This window comes from Rana temporaria, chromosome 1 (genome assembly GCF_905171775.1).
Source record: "Rana temporaria chromosome 1, aRanTem1.1, whole genome shotgun sequence".
NCBI lineage: Eukaryota > Metazoa > Chordata > Amphibia > Anura > Ranidae > Rana > Rana temporaria.
The window spans coordinates 119,621,640-119,640,288 of NC_053489.1; the positions used below are offsets into that span (position 1 = coordinate 119,621,640).

The 18,649-nt window shown below is 43.4% G+C and overlaps 1 protein-coding gene across 1 annotated transcript in view; it reads left to right on the forward strand.

Annotated features, from left to right (window-relative positions):
- ADGRV1 (adhesion G protein-coupled receptor V1) overlaps positions 1-18,222 on the forward strand; it is a 576,045-nt gene extending 557,823 nt beyond the window's left edge. Inside the window, exons 90-91 of the mRNA XM_040342090.1 lie at positions 178-331; positions 17,831-18,222. Coding sequence (XP_040198024.1) covers positions 178-331; positions 17,831-17,949 — 273 coding nt within the window. The 3' untranslated portion in view covers positions 17,950-18,222. The remainder of the gene's footprint in view (positions 1-177; positions 332-17,830) is intronic.
- The last annotated feature ends 427 nt before the right edge of the window (positions 18,223-18,649 follow it).

The following is an 18,649-nucleotide window of genomic DNA, read 5'->3' on the forward strand; positions in this document are numbered from 1 at the left end:
TTTAGGATTGCTGGGTATCTTCTATTCACATTAGAGAACCAAAGTAGCAGTTCATTTGTATGTTTAAATAGAAGGGCAGACTAATTTAAATGCCCCCCCCCCTCCCGGTTTTATTGTGTAAGTATATTTTATTCCATAGCGTAATGCTGATTTTCAGTTACTTTGCCTATATTTCAGATTTCCTCAGACTGGGAGCGGCCTGGCAGTCAGGAAAAGCACAGCCCTCAAAATGGCACAGCCTACACCCCATCAGGGGGGTACAGTAACGGTTCACTGGTCGCTGATGAGGAACTTCAAGAATTTGATGACTTAATATATGTGCTAAAAGCTGGTATGTAGTTCAATTGCTATGTATTCTGTACAATTTCAATTTACATTGTTTAAACTAACTTGGGCAGTGTTTACATCCAGCATACACTGTGTTGGTCATACATGTAATGAAATAATCAGTTACCGTAACATTAATTTCTTTGGAATCTCCTGGGAATCAATTGTGCTAAACAATCATTTTGATTCATAAGCAATCATTTAAATGAAAAAAGAAAATTGATTCTGCAAGAATATTCACCAGAATTCAACCATTTTGGTTGTGTCTAAAGCTCGGACTTCCATCGGACAAATTCATGGATTTTTGTCCAAAGGGCGTTGTCCGTGAACTTGTTCTGCATACAGACGGCAGAACTTTTTCATCCAACATTCACAAAACTACTTTTCTGCGCCACCCTTTGGGCAACTTCTGGTAATGTTGTCTGATGGTTAGCAGTGCTTCTGAGCATGCGTGTTTGTACTTTGGATTTTAGTCCGACGGATTTGTGTACACACAATCGGATAATCTGACGGAACACATTTGTTGTCGGACAATTTGAGAGCATGCACAGCCAACATTTGTTGTTGGAAATTCCGACCACAATTGTCCAATGGAGCATACAGACGGTCAGATTATCCGACAAAACACGTCCGTCGGACAATTGTTGCCGGAATATCCGATCATGTGTATGGGCCTTTACAATCAATTTGGATGTAATGACTGCATTTATGATCGATTGATTGTTTATCATTACGTGTATTGCCAGCATTGAATAATTGTTCACCTTTTTATGCGGAAAAAATCATTTAATGATAGAAGCGTTTTTCCAACATCCACCATGACTAAAACTAGGCTGCACCACCACTAATTACTTTTACTCTACCCGATTTTATCAAGCACTGAGTTAGGGTGAAATGCTTTAGTGGAATCCCGTGTCTGGTAGGTGGTCCATCTATATAAATATGTTTGCTCAAGAGCACACACTATACACAGAGCACACATTGTATATTATACACAGAGCACACACTATACACAGAGCACACATTGTATATTATACACAGAGCACACACTATAGACAGAGCACACAATGTATATTCTACACAAAGCACACACTATACACAGAGCACACACTATGGGCTAGATTCAGCAAAGAATTACGCCGGCGTATCCATAGATACGCCGCGTAAATTCAAAGCTGCGCCGGCGTATCTACTTTCTGTATTCAGAAAGCTAGCTACGCCGACATTAGCCTAAGATCCGACTGGCGTAATTCTATTACGCCGTCGTATCTTAGGGTGCATTCTCACGCTGGCCGCTATGTGGCGCTTCCGTTGTTTTCGGTGTAGAATATGCAAATTACCTATTTACGTCGATTCACAAACGTACGTGCGCCCGGCATACGTTTTTTACGTTGTTTGGCTTAACGTTGTGCCTGCTTCTATGAGGCGCACTCAATGTTAAGAATGGACATCGTTCCCGCTTCGATTTTTGAATTTTTTACGTTGTTTGCGTAAGTCGTTCGCGAATAGGGCTGGACATAATTTACGTTCAAGTCGAAACCAATGACGTCCTTACGACGTAATTTGGAGCAATGCACACTGGGATATGTACACGGACGGCGCATGCGCCGTTCATACAAAACGTCAATCACGTCAGGTCAACACACATTAACATAAAACACGCCCCCCTTACACATTTGAATTAAGCGCGCTTACGCCGGCCCCATTTACGCTACGCCGCCGCAACTTACGGAGCAAGTGCTTTGTGAATACTGCACTTGCTCCTGTAAGTTGCGGCGGCGTAGCGTAAATACGATACGCTGCGCCGCCGTTAGATTGCGCGCCCCTACCTGAATCTAGCCCTATATACTGCTATATACTGCTACTGCAGACTGCTACTGCTGATGAGAAAAGGTATTTAGCAGTTTATATTTGCTAAAATAATTTTATCCGATGTGTGTCACCCGGTGCGGAACGCCCCCCCTCCCCAGCCCCATAGTTAGTACGCCACTGTTTCCATGTACTGTGGGAGACCAGATATAGTGAAAGTAGGGTCCTGGGTTTAGTAACACTTTAAATTCCGTTTAATAAAATGAGAGATTTCAGAGGCTGACACATGTTGCTGAATTATTTACTTGCTGCGCTCTTTACCGCTATGGTGCACCCTGCATGGGGCCCAGCTATAGAGAACAATGGGAGTGAGGTATGGGGCACAACAAATGTGAACAGTTCCAGGCCTGGATCAGCTGTGGTAGCTCTGTCATTTTTATTTAGAAATGCTAACAGGAGGATGAGGGTGAGCAGTTTTCAAGGTTTCCATTATAGCTAGCCTCACACTTGAACATACCCAGTATTGCACAGATAGAAACAAAAATTTCACCGAACAGACAAAAATATACCCCACACCTTATTCACATATACCTAGATTCACAAAGAATTAAGCCGGCGTATCAGTAGACACGCCGTCGTAACTCTGAATCTAAGCCGTTGTACATTTAAGTGTATTCTCAAATTGAGATACACTCAAATGTAGCTAAGATACGACGGCCTGCGCCGTCATATCTTAGCTGTCTAGTTCCGCAGGCCGCTAGGGGCGTGAACGCTGATTTACGCCTAGAATGTGTAAATCAGCGAGATACGCCTATTCACGAACGTACGCTTGCCCATCGCAGTAAAGATATGCCGTTTACGTAAGGCGTGTTCAGGCGTAAAGTTAGTCGAACAAAAAGCTGGCTTAGCCAATGTTAAGTATGGACGTCGTTCCCGTGTCGAATTTTGAAAATTTTACGTTGTTTGCGTAAGCCGTCCGTGAATGGGGCTGGACGTAATTTACGTTCACGTCGAAACCAATAAGTCCTTGCGGCGTACTTTGGAGCAATGCACACTGGGATATGTCCACGGACGGCGCATGCGCCCTTCGTTAAAAACGTCAATCACGTCGGGTCATGGTTTATTTACATAAAACACGCACACCTCTTCACAATTTTAATTAGGCGCGCTTACGCCGGCCCATTTACGCTACGCCGCCGTAACTTAGGAGGCAAGTGCTTTGTGAATACAGCACTTGCCTCTCTGACTTACGGCTTCATAGTGTAAATACGATACGCTACGCCGGCTCAAAAATACGCCGCCCTACGTGAATCCAGCAGATAGACATTTAGGTGTTTTCCACCCACGCACTTCTGAGCCATTTGAGAGAGGGATCTTTTGTTCTCATTAATAAACTGATGAGTGCGATGTCCTCGGTGTATAACTAACTAATATTGTGTTCCAGAACCACCAGGGACAGCAAACCCTGTACATAAACAATGCACCAGATTCACAAAGCACCTGTCACAGAACATGATAACAATAATGGAACTTGTGTCACTGCGAGTCAGAATCTATTCAAAACCATTCAAAAAGTGATTATTTATGTTTGACAAAGAAATGCTGTGAATAAATGGTTTCCAAAATATCCAGCAGCTGTTGTTAAAGCTGAACTCTGGGCACATAAAAAAAAAATACAAAAGTGAATGAAAATCTGTGTTCATTGATACATCATTAAATGCATTTCTTAAAATTCAAGTGATTTGATTACCCAAATTGGACTTGGTATTATCATTTTGTAGTTCCTGTACAGCAGAGCCCAGCCTGGAGGGTGGGGGAAGCAGCACAAGAAACCAACCAGTTGTGGTTAAAGGAGGCGCGGGGAGGTGCAACACCTGTAAAGTTGGGTAAACATGTAGTGGAAATCATCCTGAATTTTTACTCTGTGTGTGCAGCTGTCTGTTCAACAGAAGCTGGTCTAAAGACCACATTATGTCAAACGGTCATGCTGCAAAACATGCATTCGAACAGCGCTTGCAGCGCCAGTAGATGCCAGGGGAGTTCTCAGAATCCCCGCGGTCAGAAGAGAATAGTGCAGCAGCCGCAATCTCAGGTAATCTTGTGCAGTATGTCCACAGTCACTGGTAATCTTGTGCAGTATGTCCGCAGTCTCTGGTAATCTTGTGCAGTATGTCCGCAGTCTCTGGTAATCTTGTGCAGTATGTCTGCAGTCTCTGGTAATCTTGTGCAGTATGTCTGCAGTCTCTGGTAATCTTGTGCAGTATGTCCGCAGTATCTGGTAATCTTGTGCAGTATGTCCGCAGTATCTGGTAATCTTGTGCAGTATGTCCGCAATATCTGGTCATCTTGTGCAGTATGTCCGCAGTCTCTGGTAATCTTGTGCAGTATGTCCGCAGTCTCTGGTAATCTTGTGCAGTATGTCTGCAGTCTCTGGTAATCTTGTGCAGTATGTCCGCAGTCTCTGGTAATCTTGTGCAGTATGTCTGCAGTATCTGGTAATCTTGTGCAGTATGTCCACAGTCTTTGGTAATCTCGAGCAGTATGTCTGCAGTATCTGGTAATCTTGTGCAGTATGTCCACAGTCTTTGGTAATCTTGTGCAGTATGTCTGCAGTATCTGGTAATCTTGTGCAGTATGTCCACAGTCTTTGGTAATCTTGTGCAGTATGTCTGCAGTATCTGGTAATCTCCTGCCCATTTAGAGTCCTTCATTACTAACAGTGTAATTTTTTATGTAGCGCCCCCTTTTAGCATGGGCGCTATGCCTAAATTTAGTGAAGAAGGGAGAGTTACTTTGTTCCCTTCTATGTGTTTGTCTAAATTTGGGACCTCTGTCGTTTCAGAAGTCCACTGGGTCAGACTGTGGTCGGGGAGTGCAATGCCACCTTTGGTCAGCAGTTGGCACCAGAGGGGTTCTGACGGAGCAGATCTTCTCCTAGCGGCCAATCAGAGGACGTTTAGTCTCGCGGGGCATGCTGGGAGAGGGTATATCCGTGAGGGAGGTCAGGTGTTCGTGTGCTCTTTTTCCCGCGGGGTCCCCGATTTCAGGTGCGGTACCCCCCTTCAGGGTATGCGCATCCATGGACCCCGCTGGCGTGGCCCTCCTGGCCAGAACCGAACCTTGCAGTGGATCGCATTCTAGAGAGGGAGAAAGTCTCCCCGCTCCGCTGGGTTCCAGGACTTATTGACAGGATCCTTGTCTTGGATCGGGAGTCCGGTAGCTGACAGGTATGCTTACTGTCATCCTGGGACTTCCTTTAAATCAGCCTACTGGGAATGTTTTCACTTACTAAAGTATATATATTGAAGATGGCCTATGATGGGGCCTAGAGAGAGGTCTGTGTTTTAGACCTGCTTATCCCAGTATTATCCAGAGTGACGCTCCGGCTGCCAGGCCTATCCTAGGGGTCTGTCCGGGGGGTACTTTACCCACTCCGAGTAGATTAGCGGTGTGTTCTCTAATTGATTTAACGCAGAGCAAAGAATTGCTCAGTTCTACATCCAGGCCTGATACCGCATGGTTCTTTCTTTCCTTCATCAGCTTTGACCTCCCTGAATTGTGTTGATGTTGGCTGTGTTTGGACTAAGCAATAAAGCATAGAAAAACCTTTATTGAATGTCTGGACCTCCATTCACTCCTGCTGCTCTTACAAATTACACCCCTAGACATTGCCAAGGTGACCTAGCAGGCCGATCCCAAAATCAACCAGCGGCTCCTTCGGGGGTAGCGCTACTTTTAGTTTGTTTGCGCTGATCTGTAAGGCTGCGCTATATACCATGATTTGTGATGCTGGGGCTATATACTCTGTCCTGTGATGCTGAGCTGTATACTCCTGACACTATGAGTGGAAGCAAGTGGAATACAGGGGACGGAGTGGGTGGATTTTATAAGGGGTGTGGCTTATGAGAAGTGGGAGGGACCAAACATGGAGGGGCGGAGTCTTGCACCCCCCATCCAAAACTTCACCAGCCGCCACTGGCAGCGGGGGAGATCACTGCAGCAACATCACTTATGTATACTTTTTTTTTTTTCCATTGAACAAATAAATAAAATTTTACTCACAGTGTATACCCTGTTTAAACCCTGGTTCACACTGATGCAATGTGGGAAACACACAGATTTGCTGCGTTTCCCCACATCGCACCACATAGCAATCACATTGTGTTCATGCGATCTGCTGCAGGTGTTAATAAAAGTAATAGCACTCCAAATGCAGAACGCAGTGCGTTTCGCCTGATTCAGATCACTGACCCTGCAAGATAGGGCTGTGCTGTGTGACAGTGCTATGTAAATCTCAGGACTGAAAAGACAGAAATGCAAATCCTGTACACCAGCTCAAGTATTTGTACTTTTCTGGGTATTTAGCTTTGGGGGCTCAGAGATTTAAGTTGGATGATTCCCACTGCTAAAGTAAACAAGAGCGGGTATCATCTGAATGACATCTCCATGTCCCCACTACTTAGGTTAACAAAGGGGTGGGTTGCCTACTGATGTAATTGATGAATTATGGACACACCCATATTTTGTCAGTGATGTCCCCCGGATGTCCCTGCCCCTTTGTTTATTTTAGAGATATCATTCAGTGCACAGGAAGCAATGGGATCAGGCATGTCTTGGCAGTGTTAGGTTTTCTCTTTTGACGGATCAGCGAGTGTTGTTTTTTGAGTGACCTGGGCCTGCATCACTGAATGGTGGGAATGATAATGGATGTACATTGAGGGACTTTTTTATTTTTTTATTTTGTTATTCAAGGACCTGCCAAATGTTTGGGTGTGTTTATTTCTAGAGTGCTTTTTTTTTCTTTTTTTTGTGAATGACTAGAGCTGCTCATCCATATGGGGGGCTGTATCTGGGGGACCCTCCTCCTGCAGACCCCCACAACCACTGGGCCAGGATTAGGGTACAGAGGCCCTTGTCTTTATCAACATGAGGGCATGGTGCTTTTCCATGGGGTCCCCCCTGACAAGGTACCCTCTCCATGATAAGGGCATGTGACCTGGTATGGTTCAGGGAAGTAAAGCAGCATGCTTGTGCCATCTCTTTCCTGGACACCCAGGCAGGAATTTGGGGTGACCCCATGTGTTTTTTATAAGGTCCCCCTTAAAACCCATCATATGAATTTTGGGGGGACCTTAAGCAGTTTTTTCTTTTTTTACACAATCTTTCAGGAATTCCTGGCTGACAGCTGAAAGTACGGGGCGGGATGAGTCACTGGTTGTTAGGACCCCGGCAGGTGCAGCTCTCTAACGACCCTTAGGAAGCTTTCACATTTAGTAATAACAATAATAATAATGCTAAGTGTATCAATTCACATGGCAGCTATGTGCACAAGATTCTCCATAGACTGCACAGAGTGCAGAAGTCTCCCTTATGCCTCGTACACACGGCAGGACTTTCCGAGAAAAAAGTCAGACAGGCTTTTGTTCTCTAAAAGTCCGGCCGTGTGTAGCCTCCATCTGACTTTTTTTGTCGGAAGTCAGACAGGCCTTAGATAGAGAACCTGTTCTCTTTCTTTCCATCGGACTTCCGACGGACTCACGGCGGACTTTTGCACGGCCAAAAGTCCGGTCATGTGTACAAGGCATTATAGTGTTTCCTTTGCTGTTTAACCCTTTTGCTGCAAGAGCTTTTGTTGTGTTTTTTTGCACCTGTTGGCTTGTCAGATATACACACACTCCCAACATCTGCAGTCACTTGCATTGTGAGTAAAACCCCCTGCTGTTAGGTCTGTATGATGTATGGACCCAACAGTAAAATTTCGTTTGGGTACAGCGTTGCACAACTGCGCAATTTTCAGGTAAAGTAACACAGTGCTGAATCACAAAAAATGGTTAAGGTATTTTTCTCTCAGGATTGAATGTTAAGGAGTTGTTACATTCGCCCAGTTGAAAGGCAAGAAAGAAACTACAATGCGTACAAACATTACGGGAATTATTAGTTATACTTATACACATTTTGAGACATTTGCAAAGCAAACTTTTTCTGAATCTACCCCTTAGTGTGTTAAAGGCTTTAACCAGTTACATGTTTTCCTTGTTTTTGCTTTCCTGTTCACAAATAATTCATACATATCTACTACTTAAAGGGGTTGTAAAGGTTAAAAAAAAAATCCCTAAATAGCTTCCCTTACCTTAGTGCAGTCCTCGTTCACTTACCTCATCCTTCGATTTTGCTTTCATATGTCCTAATTTCTTCTGAGAAATCCTCACTTCCTGTTCTTCTGTCTGTAACTCCACACAGTAATGCCAGGCTTTCTCCCTGGTGTGGAGAAAGCCTCTTGAGGGGGGAGGGGGCAAGCAGGAGTGTCAGGACGCCCACTAACACACAGCTCCTTTCTCTATCTGCAAAGTAGAGAGCGTCCTGACTTGCCTGCTCGCCCCCTCAAGAGGCTTTCTCCACACCAGGAAGAAAGCCTTGCATTACTGTGTGTAGTTACAGACAGAAGAACAGGAAGTGAGGATTTCTCAGAAGAAAAAAGGACATTTAAAAGCAAAATGGAAGGATAAGGTAAGTGAAGGAGGACTGCACTAAAGGAAGCTATTTAGGGGGGAAAAAATTACCTTTACAAACCCTTTAACCTCCCTGGCGGGATGATTGTTTCAGATTTTAGGTGCTGAAAGTGGTACCATTATTTTGCATGGAAATTTGGAGTTTTACATTGTAGGCCTGTAATTCTTAGAAATAACTCACTTAAATCTGTCCAAACAAGAGTCTAGTAGACATCCCGGGTATGAAAAAGTTTGAAAAACAAATCATAAATTATAATATAATAAATAATTATAAATAGTTATAACAAATAATAATATAATTATAATAAAAATTATTCAATAATGTAATAAACTCAAAATCACTGAAATTTGCTCAGTTGCAGAATTGTCGCTGTCATTACTTTTATTTTTTTATGATGAATTTCCCCACACATCGCTATCGCACAATTCTGCAAGTGATTATAATTTATTATTGCTGTTTTCTAGCTGCTCTAAAACCACTTTTGACATAAAGGGACACTTTTTGGTTTCTATGGACAATCTACAGTTTGCAGGCAGAAAGAACAGTTTTTATTATATAAAAGTGCATGTAGGACACTGGGCAGACCACTAGGGACAAAGGGGGTGTGCTTTTTTTTTACATACAGTACTGTAATATTTAAGATTACAGTATACTGTATGTAATGTGTTTATTTACTTTTTTGAATTTGGCCCCAATCTCCGCCCCCGTGCGTCGTAACATCGCAGGGAACGGAGATCAGGGGCACACAGGGACGCTGTGTGAATCGAGCGAGGACGCCGCTCGCTCACACAGCGCGGTGGCATCGCAGGATCCAGGGACAAAGTAAGTAACTTTGCCTGTGGCTGCTGCGAGGTGATCCCCAGTCTGGTTCGGGAATACCGCTTTTGGTAATGAAATCTTACCCCGTGCCAGACTCGGGAATACCGCCAGGGGGGTTAATGGCCTTGTAATCTTTTTATCATTAAATTGTTTCTTGCAGTGTTTTTTTGCCTCCTTGTAACATCCTCTGTGAGCTTCCAAACTTCTCCTTTTTTCCCCCCTCACTTCAACCTGGAACAAGCAGTGCACGTTAGTTGTGGTCATATGCACTTCGCTATGCACACTGCAAATCTAATAGTCCACAGTCCCTAGTCCATTTCAGAAGCAAATAAGAGAGGATGGCTACTTTTCTACATACAGCGGGACCATAGAGAACAAACCTATTTACCCTCTAACAGAAAGTTAAATTTACAGCTGAAAAAAAAAAAGTGTATATTTGGAGAAAGCTGAGAGTATTAGAAGGTATATTTTGAAGTTAAGAACACATATTTGAATATAAGTTTATTTGTTTTAACCACTTCAGCCCCGGAAGGATTTACCCCCTTAATGACCAGGCCCTGTGTCGCTTTAACTGAAAATTGAGCGGTCGTGAGACATTGTAACCAAACAAAATTGAAGTCCTTTTTTTTCCCACAAATAGAGCTTTATTTTGGTGATATTTGATCACCTCTGCGGTTTTTATTTTTTGCCCTATAAACAAAAAAAAAGACCAACAATTTTGAAACAAAAAACAATATTTTTTACTTTTTGTTATATTAAATATCCCCCAAAAAAATGTCTTCATCAGTTTAGGCCAATATGTATTCTTTTACATATTTTTGGTAAACAAATTGCAATAAGTGTATATTGATTGGTCTGCGCAAAAGTTATAGCGTTTACAAGAAAGGAGATATATTTATGGCATTTTTATTATTATTGTTTTTTACTAGTAATGGTGGTGACCAAAAATCTTTAGTGGGACTGCGACATTGTGGCAGACAGATCAGACACTTTTGACACTTTTTTAGGACCTTTGACATTATTACAGTGATCATAGCAAAAAATAGCAACTGATCACTGTATAAATGACGCTGGCAGGGAAGGGGTTAACACTATGGGGCGATCAAGGGGTTAAGTGTTCCCTAGGGAGGTGTTTCTAACTGTGGGGAGGGAGGGGACTGACTGGGAGTAGAGAGAGATCACTGGGCCAGATCCACAGCCAGGCGTCGTAACTTAACTTTTCCCATTTAAGTTACACCGCCGCAAATTTCCCAAGTTAGTGCCCGATCCACAAAGCACTTACCTGCAAATTTGCAGCAGTGTAACTTAAATCCGTCCGGCGCAAGGCGTTCCTAATTTAATGCGGCGAGTCCAATTTAAATTAGGCGCGCTCCCGCGCCGGACCTACTGCGCATGCGCCCGACGTCATTTTCCCGACGTGCATTGCGCAAAATTACGTTACGCCGAGTTTTGTGAATCGCGCCGGGTAAAAAAAGTTGCGTCGGAAAAAAAAAAAGATACGGCGGAAAAAAAATAAAAATAATTACAGCGTCGCGGGAAAGAAGGGTCTACTTTTACAAGGTGTAAACAGTTTACACTTTGTAAAAGCAGCCCTAATTTTGCGTTTGCAAACTAAAACTTACAGAGTAAAAACGAAGCGTAAAAGCTTTGTGGATCTCCGTAAGTGCTAATTTGCATACCCAAGCGGCATTTCGACGAGAAATGCCCCCAGCCGCGGATGCGGTACTGCATCCTAAGATCCGGCAGTGTAAGTCCCTTACACATGTCGGATCTTCTGCCTATCTATTGGAAACTGATTCTGTGGATCAGTTCCATAGATAGAAACAGGGATACGACGGCGTATCAGTAGATACGCCGGCGTATCCCTTTTGAGGATCTGGCCCACTGTTCCTGATCACTAGGAACAGACGATCTCTCTCTATTCCCCTGTCAGAACAGGGATCTGTTTGTTTACATTGGCAGATCCCTGTTCTAGCACTCTGTAGAGTGATCGCAGGTGGCCGGCGGACATTGCGGCTCCCGGCCATGCGCATCAGCTCCAGCGACGTGCCTGCTATAGCCATTAAAGGGACCAACGTACACCTATATTGCGGAGGCTGGTCGGCGAGTGATTAAACCATATTTTTAGTGTCAGTTTGGGGTAGATTTACTAACGGCAAATAGACTGTTTCAGTTGCACTCTGCAAGAGCAGTTGCTCCAGAGCTTAGTAAATAAGCAGAAGCTCTGCTGACTGTCATCATCCAATCATGTGCAAGCAAAAGTGCATTTTTTTTTCTTGCACGTGATTGGGTATCCTTTGCAAAAAAGCTTTACCTCATTTTCTAAGCTCTGGAGCAACTGCCCTTCAGTCTATTTGCCTTTAGTAGCTCAACCCCTTTAAGTCTGATGTGTGGGCAAAGCTCTGGTTTGGTTTAAAGAGAGACTTTGACTAATATTTTGCTCAATAACTTTATTCATTTATCTCAAAATTCTACACCTGTTTATAAATATTAATGCCATATAAAATATCTTTTTCCCCCTCTCTAGTTTCTGAGAACAATCTTTAATTCATGACCACAGGTCATACATAAGGTATTGACTCATTATAGAATAAGCTAAGCTCTTCAATTCAGATCTCAACAGGTGACTTACACTATACAAGGAACAGATACAACACGCGACCCTTACATAATCATTTTATTTGCATGACTAATATAATAATAATCCCTTCCTGGCCTGGTACAGCCTATAATCAAATACAAGTTCAAGTAGCATGGCTTCAGCTACTTACCCTGAGAGCCACTTAAGGATTAGGAAATAAACGGCTGACTCTTTTGTACCTCCGTCAGAAAATGACAGCAGTTTGGAAATACATGAGTAAACCTTTTCCTTCGAATTGTGTACAATTATAATAAAGGAAGCGCCTGTGTGAGTCCACGGAGTAAGATTTCGTCAGACCTGAATCTCCGAACACAAAATCTCCTTATAAGATTCCGATGTTGTAGATGTTTCCTTTATTAGAAAGCTGCGTTTGTAATTCAGACCAGACCTTACTTTGGCAGATCCACTAAAGCAGAAAAACCAACAGAGAGGCCTAAACTATATTTATATCTTACTCAAATGAAATTGTCCAATTTGGGGGTTTAATTTGCTTTTCAAGCATATAAAATTTACTAACAATCTGGCTAAGATATATGGAAAGAAAAAATAGAGATATTTGCTAAGACAAGCAAATGTAGAAAAATACATAAACCAATCACTCATTATATATTAAATATAAAACACTGTGGGGGTTATTTACTAAAGGAAAACCCACTTTGCACTACAAGTGCAAACTGCAAGTACAAAGTGCACTTGATATTGCACTAAAAGTACACTTGGAAGTGCAGTCGCTGTAGATCCAAGGGGGACATGCAAGGAAAATAAAAACAGCATTTTAGCTTGCACATGATTGGATGATGAAATCAGCAGAGCATCCCGTGATGACATTGCAGAGATCAAAAGACACAAGACATTGCTGGATTTTTGGCATAATCAACAGGTACTGGTATGTTTTTGCACTTATCAAAAAGAATTGGTATATTTAACAGGCCATAAGGGAGCAAAAGAAATAGAAGTTTGTGGTCAGGGTTTAACCACTTGCTTACTGGGCACATATACCCCCCTCCTGCCCAGGTGAAATTTCAGCCTCCGGCACTGCGTCGCTTTAACTGACAATTGCGCGGTCGTGTGACGTGGCTCCCAAACAAAATTGACGTCCTTTTTTCACCACAAGTAGAGCTTTCTTTTGGTGGTATTTGATCGCCTGTGCGGTATTTATTTTTTGCGCTATAAACAAAAAAAAACACGTTAATTTTGAAAAAAAATACAATATTTTTTACTTGTTGCTATAATAAATATGCCAATTTAAAAAAAAAAACACATTTTTTTTTCTCAGTTTAGGTCGATACGTATTCTTCTACATATTTTTGGTAAAAAAAAAAAAAATCGCAATAAGCGCAAACGTTATAGCACCTTCAAAATAGGGGACAGAATTATTATTTTTTATTATTTTTTGTTTTACTAGAAATGGCGGCGATCTGCGATTTTTATTGGGACTGCGACGTTATGGCGGACACATCGGACACTTTTGACAATTTTTGGCGCCATTCACATTTATACTGCGATTAGTGCTATAAATATGCACTAATTACTGTATAAATGTGACTGGCATTGAAGGGGTTAACACTAGGGGGTGAGGAAGGGGTTAAATGTATTCCCTGCATTGTGTTCTAACTGTAGGTGGGGGGGGGGGTGACCGATCTATGTCCCTATGTACAAGGGACACAGATCGGTCTCCTCTCCAGAGACAGGACGCTGTCTCTGTGTGAGCCGGCAATGAGAGATGATCTCATATGTTTACATATGAGATCATCTCTCATTGGCCGCACAGATCGCATCGCAAACGGCCACTCTGATTGGCCGTTCGCGGCGATCTGTAATTGGCTGTGTCCAAGGGACACGGCCAACACAGAGTTTCCCCGCTGCGCGCTCTGGAGCGTGCGCGGGGAACGCCCAAAGGGGCGGACGTCAATTGACGTCCAGTTGGATATTCAGATCCGCGCTGTAGCCGTCATTCGGCTATAGCGCGGGTCTCAAGAAGTTAAATGTAACCAGTCAGCATTTTAGTTTCTCTGGCTGCTAAATCTCTGCATGCATCCCTCAGGGTTGGACGCATTTCTTATTACATGTCCCCCTCAGATCTACAGCGACTGTACTTGAAAGTGCACTTGTAGTGCAAAGTGGATTTGCCTTTCGTAAATAACCCCCTATAAACGCAAAGTATTTTCAGATTTTGAACAAGCAGTAAAAGCACTTCAAAGCAAACCCACATTCACCTCTGTAGCTCTGGGCATTGTGGAGAAATGTGTCTTCAAATTTCATAACAGCGGCACTGAAATTGTAGCTCTTTACTTATAATTTTTCCATCATGGCAGAATCTTAGCCCGACAACTCTTAACTGTAAAGCCACAGCAGGTGTTTCTAAGATATTTGAAGTGACTGAATACAGACTGTTAGGGGAAGACCATACTGTTATGCATTGTACACACGATCGGAATTTCCGGTGAAAAAGGTTTTTTCCGTCGGTGTTTAAAAAAGGAACATGTTTCATTTTTTTCCGATGGGAAAAAAGGCAGATAGGAAATTCCTGTCGTCTGTGTGCAACGCCGATGGAGAAAAAACCCACGCATGCTCAGAATCAAGTCGACGCATGCTCGGAAGCATTGAACTTTATTTTTCTCGGCTCGTCGTAGTGTTTTACATCGCTGCGTTTTGGATGCAAGGTGTGTATTTTTTACATACAGTACTGTAATCTATAAGATTACAGTATACTGTATGTAATGTGTTTGTTTACCTTTTTGAATTTGGCGCCGTACTCCGCTCCCGTGCGTCGTAACATCGCAGGGAACGGAGATCGGCGGCACACGGGGAGACTGTGAATCGAGCGAGGAGGTCCCGCTCGCTCACACAGCGGGTGGCATCGCTGGATCCAGGGACAAGGTGAGTAACTTGCCTGTGGATTCAGCGAAAGGTAACCCGCGCCGCTGCACACTCTGCACATCCAGCCCGAGCGTGACTCGGGGTTACCGATCCTAACATGAAAAACCAACCCCGAGTCACGCTCGGGTTTACCGCCAGGGAGGTTAACAAGCTTTGAGTACATGCAGATTTCCTCAAGGAATGTCATAAAGACGGAAAGGTGAAGGAAAAATGGAAATTTGATTATGTTTAAAGTGTTTGTAAACCTCAGACCAGGGGTGGACTGACAACTCATGGGGCCCCCGGGCAATAGGAGATTCCCCACTGATCACCAATATAAGGGACATTCTTCCCACTGATCACCAATGTAAGGAACATTCTTTCCACTGATCACCAATGTAAGGGACATTCTTCCCACTGATCACCAATGTAAGGTCACAGGGAACTGAGATCAGCGGCACACAGAGGCACTGTGTGAATCGAGCGAGGTCCCACTCGCTCACACAGCGCGGTGGCATCGCTGGATCCAGGGACAAGGTAAGTAAACCAAGCCTGTGGATGCTGCGAGGTGAGCCAGAGTCTGACTCGGGGTTACCGATTCTAGCAAAAAGATCTCACCCCGAGTCCGACTCGGGAACACCGCTGAGAAGGTTAAGGCTACTAGATGTTATTGGTACAAGCTGAATTGGTATTGAACAAGCTGAATTTAGAAGCTGATTGGTTACTTTGAACAGTTACACCAAATTCTCTGGGCTTCAGCTTTTGCTACTCTCCCCTTCAGGTTGGATTTACAGCAGGGGTCCGGTGCATCCCTGTTCACCGTTTTAGGTCAGATTTTTGTCCAAATTTTGGGCTGAATTCGGACCTGAAACGGACCAGAAGACGCACAGGACTCCTGTGCAATTCGCTCCGCAGCAGTCCCAGAACTGTGTGAACCAGCTCCATTGAGAGCCGGTCACAGTCTCCTGACATGCAAATTGGATGTGAGGAAACCCGCATTTAATTTGCAATATTGTGCACCCCGCCTTAGAGTCTTTGTTGTGATCTTTGAAGATCTTTGAGATTTAATTACTTCATAGTACAAGCAGCTAGAGAGATCCAGAATGGTTTGTGGCAAAGCACCTTTACTGCTTGTTGACACTATATTACCAAAAGTATTGTGACGCCTGCCTTTACACACACATAAACTTAATGGCATCCCAATCTTAGTCTGCAGGGTTCAATATTGTCCACAAGGTTTAGAAGTGTGTCTATGGGAATGTTTGACCATTCTTCCAGAAGAGCATTTGTGAGGTCATGCACTGATGTTAGAGTGAAGGCCTGGCTCACAGTCTCCACTCTAAGTCATCCTAAAGGTGTTCTATTGGATTGAGTTCAGGACTCTGTGCAGGCCAGTCAAGTTCCCCCACCCCAAATTCACTCATGTCTTTATAGACCTTGCTTTGTGCACTGGTCCAAATCATTTGATGGATGACTATTATGGTTTGGGGTTGTTTTTCAGGGTTTTGGCTTTGCCCCTTAGTTCCAGTGAAGGGAACTCTTAAGGAGTCAGCATACCAAGACATTTTGGACGAGTTCATGCCTCCAACTTTGTGGGAACAGTTTGGGGAAGGCCCCCTCCTGTTCCAACATGACTGCGCACCAGTGCACAAAGCAAGGTCCATAAAGAAATGGATGAGTGAGTTTGAGGTGGAGGAACTTGACTGGCCTGCACCTGACCTCAACCTAATAGAACATCTTTGGGATTAATTAAAGCGGACACTGTGAGCCAGGCCTTCTCATGCACATCAGTGCCTGACCTCACAAATGCTCTTCTAGAAGAATGGTCAAACATTCCCTTAGACACACTCCTAAACCTTGTGGACAGCCTTTCCAGAATAGTTGAAGCTGTTATACCTGCAAAGTGTTGGCCAACTCAATATTGAACCCTACAGACTAAGGGCTGGAATCAGATACAATGGCGTATCTGTCGGCCGGCGTAACGTATCTCCGATACGTTACGCCGCTCTAACTTTGGGCGCAAGTTCTTTATTCAGAAAGAACTTGCGCCCTTAGTTACGGCGGCGTAACGTATGTGTTGCAGCATAAGGCCGCGTAATTCAAATGGGGATGTAGGGGGCGTGCTTTATTTAAATTTGTGTTGACCCCGCGTTTTTTACGTTTTATTTGAACAGCACATGCGCCGTCCGTAAAATATCCCAGTGTGCATTGCTCTAAATGACGTCGCAGGGACGTCATTGCTTTCGACGTGAACGTAAATTACGTCCAGCCGTAATCGCGAACGACTTACACAAAGGACGTAAAATTTCAAAACTCGGCGTGGGAACGACGGCCATATTTAACATTAGCTACCCCTCATATAGCAGGGGTAACTATACGCCGGAAAAAGCCGAACGCAAACGACGTACAAAAAAAGCACCGGGCGGTCGTTCATTTCTCATCCTCATTTGCATATTCCTTGCGTAAAAATACGGAAGCTCCACCTAGCGGCCAGCCTGGAATTGCAGCCTAAGATTCAACGGTGTAAGACACTTACACCTGTCGGATCTTAGGGATATCTATGCGTAACTGATTCTCTGAATCAGTCGCATAAATACGGCCGGCGTAACTCAGAGATACGACGGCGTATCAGGAGATACGCCGTCGTATCTCTTTCTGAATCCGGCCTACAGGACTTTAGAGTTTATGTGCGTGTAAAGGCAGGTGTCCCAATACTTTTGGTAATTTAGTGTATTTTAATGCCCATAGCCTAGATACATTTAACTGTATGCTTTTAGTAGTGAAAATATTTGTGTAGAACTTGTATTTAATAATATATGCTTTTTAGAATAACTCAATCACTAATGTTTGTAATATTGTTCTCAGGGTCAGGTATGAACATCAGCGACACAGAGTCCTGCCATGGGAGTCAAGATGGAAGTGGTATGGCTAGTTCACAGATTGTGGAACTCCGGAGAATTCCTATTGCTGACACTCATCTATAGTTCCTTTTTAATACACGTTTTTTTATATTTGTTTTTTGTATTGCACTAGACTGTTCCATGGTGTAAACTAGCATCCAGATAACAGCTGTAGTTATTATAAGTTATGTCCTAAAGGGAAACCTTTTGTAATTGAATAAAGTATTGTAATGTATTTTTAAGTGAAGAAGCTGGTCTTGAAAACAAGCTCAATAGGCAAAATAAGAAATGTAGACAATTAACCTTTTATTAACCAATTTATTGTAGCAACTTAATAAAATCATTTTGTTTATTTATCATCTGACTGATCTGTATTCATTTTAGGTAAATGTATAACACTAAAATTAACTTTTTTGATAAATTTGGCAGTGTTAGGCCCCGTACACACGACCGGTTTTCTCGGCAGAATTCAGCCAGAAACTCGATCGGAGACGTATTCTGCCGAGAAAACCGGTCGTGTGTACACTTTTCGCCGAGGAAACCAACGAGGATCTCATCGGGCCAAAAAGAGAACATGTTCTCTATTTCCTCGTTAGTCAATGGGAAAAGTTGGCTCGCCGAGATCCTCGGCGGCTTCACAAGGAACTCGACGAGCAAAACGATGTGTTTTGCCCGTCGAGTTTCTCGGACGTGTGTACGGGGCCTAAGGCGCATCACCCCATTTATTCGTTTTGCGTAATCATTTGTCAGTATGTGGTATATGGTCAGAGTGGGCATCCCACTT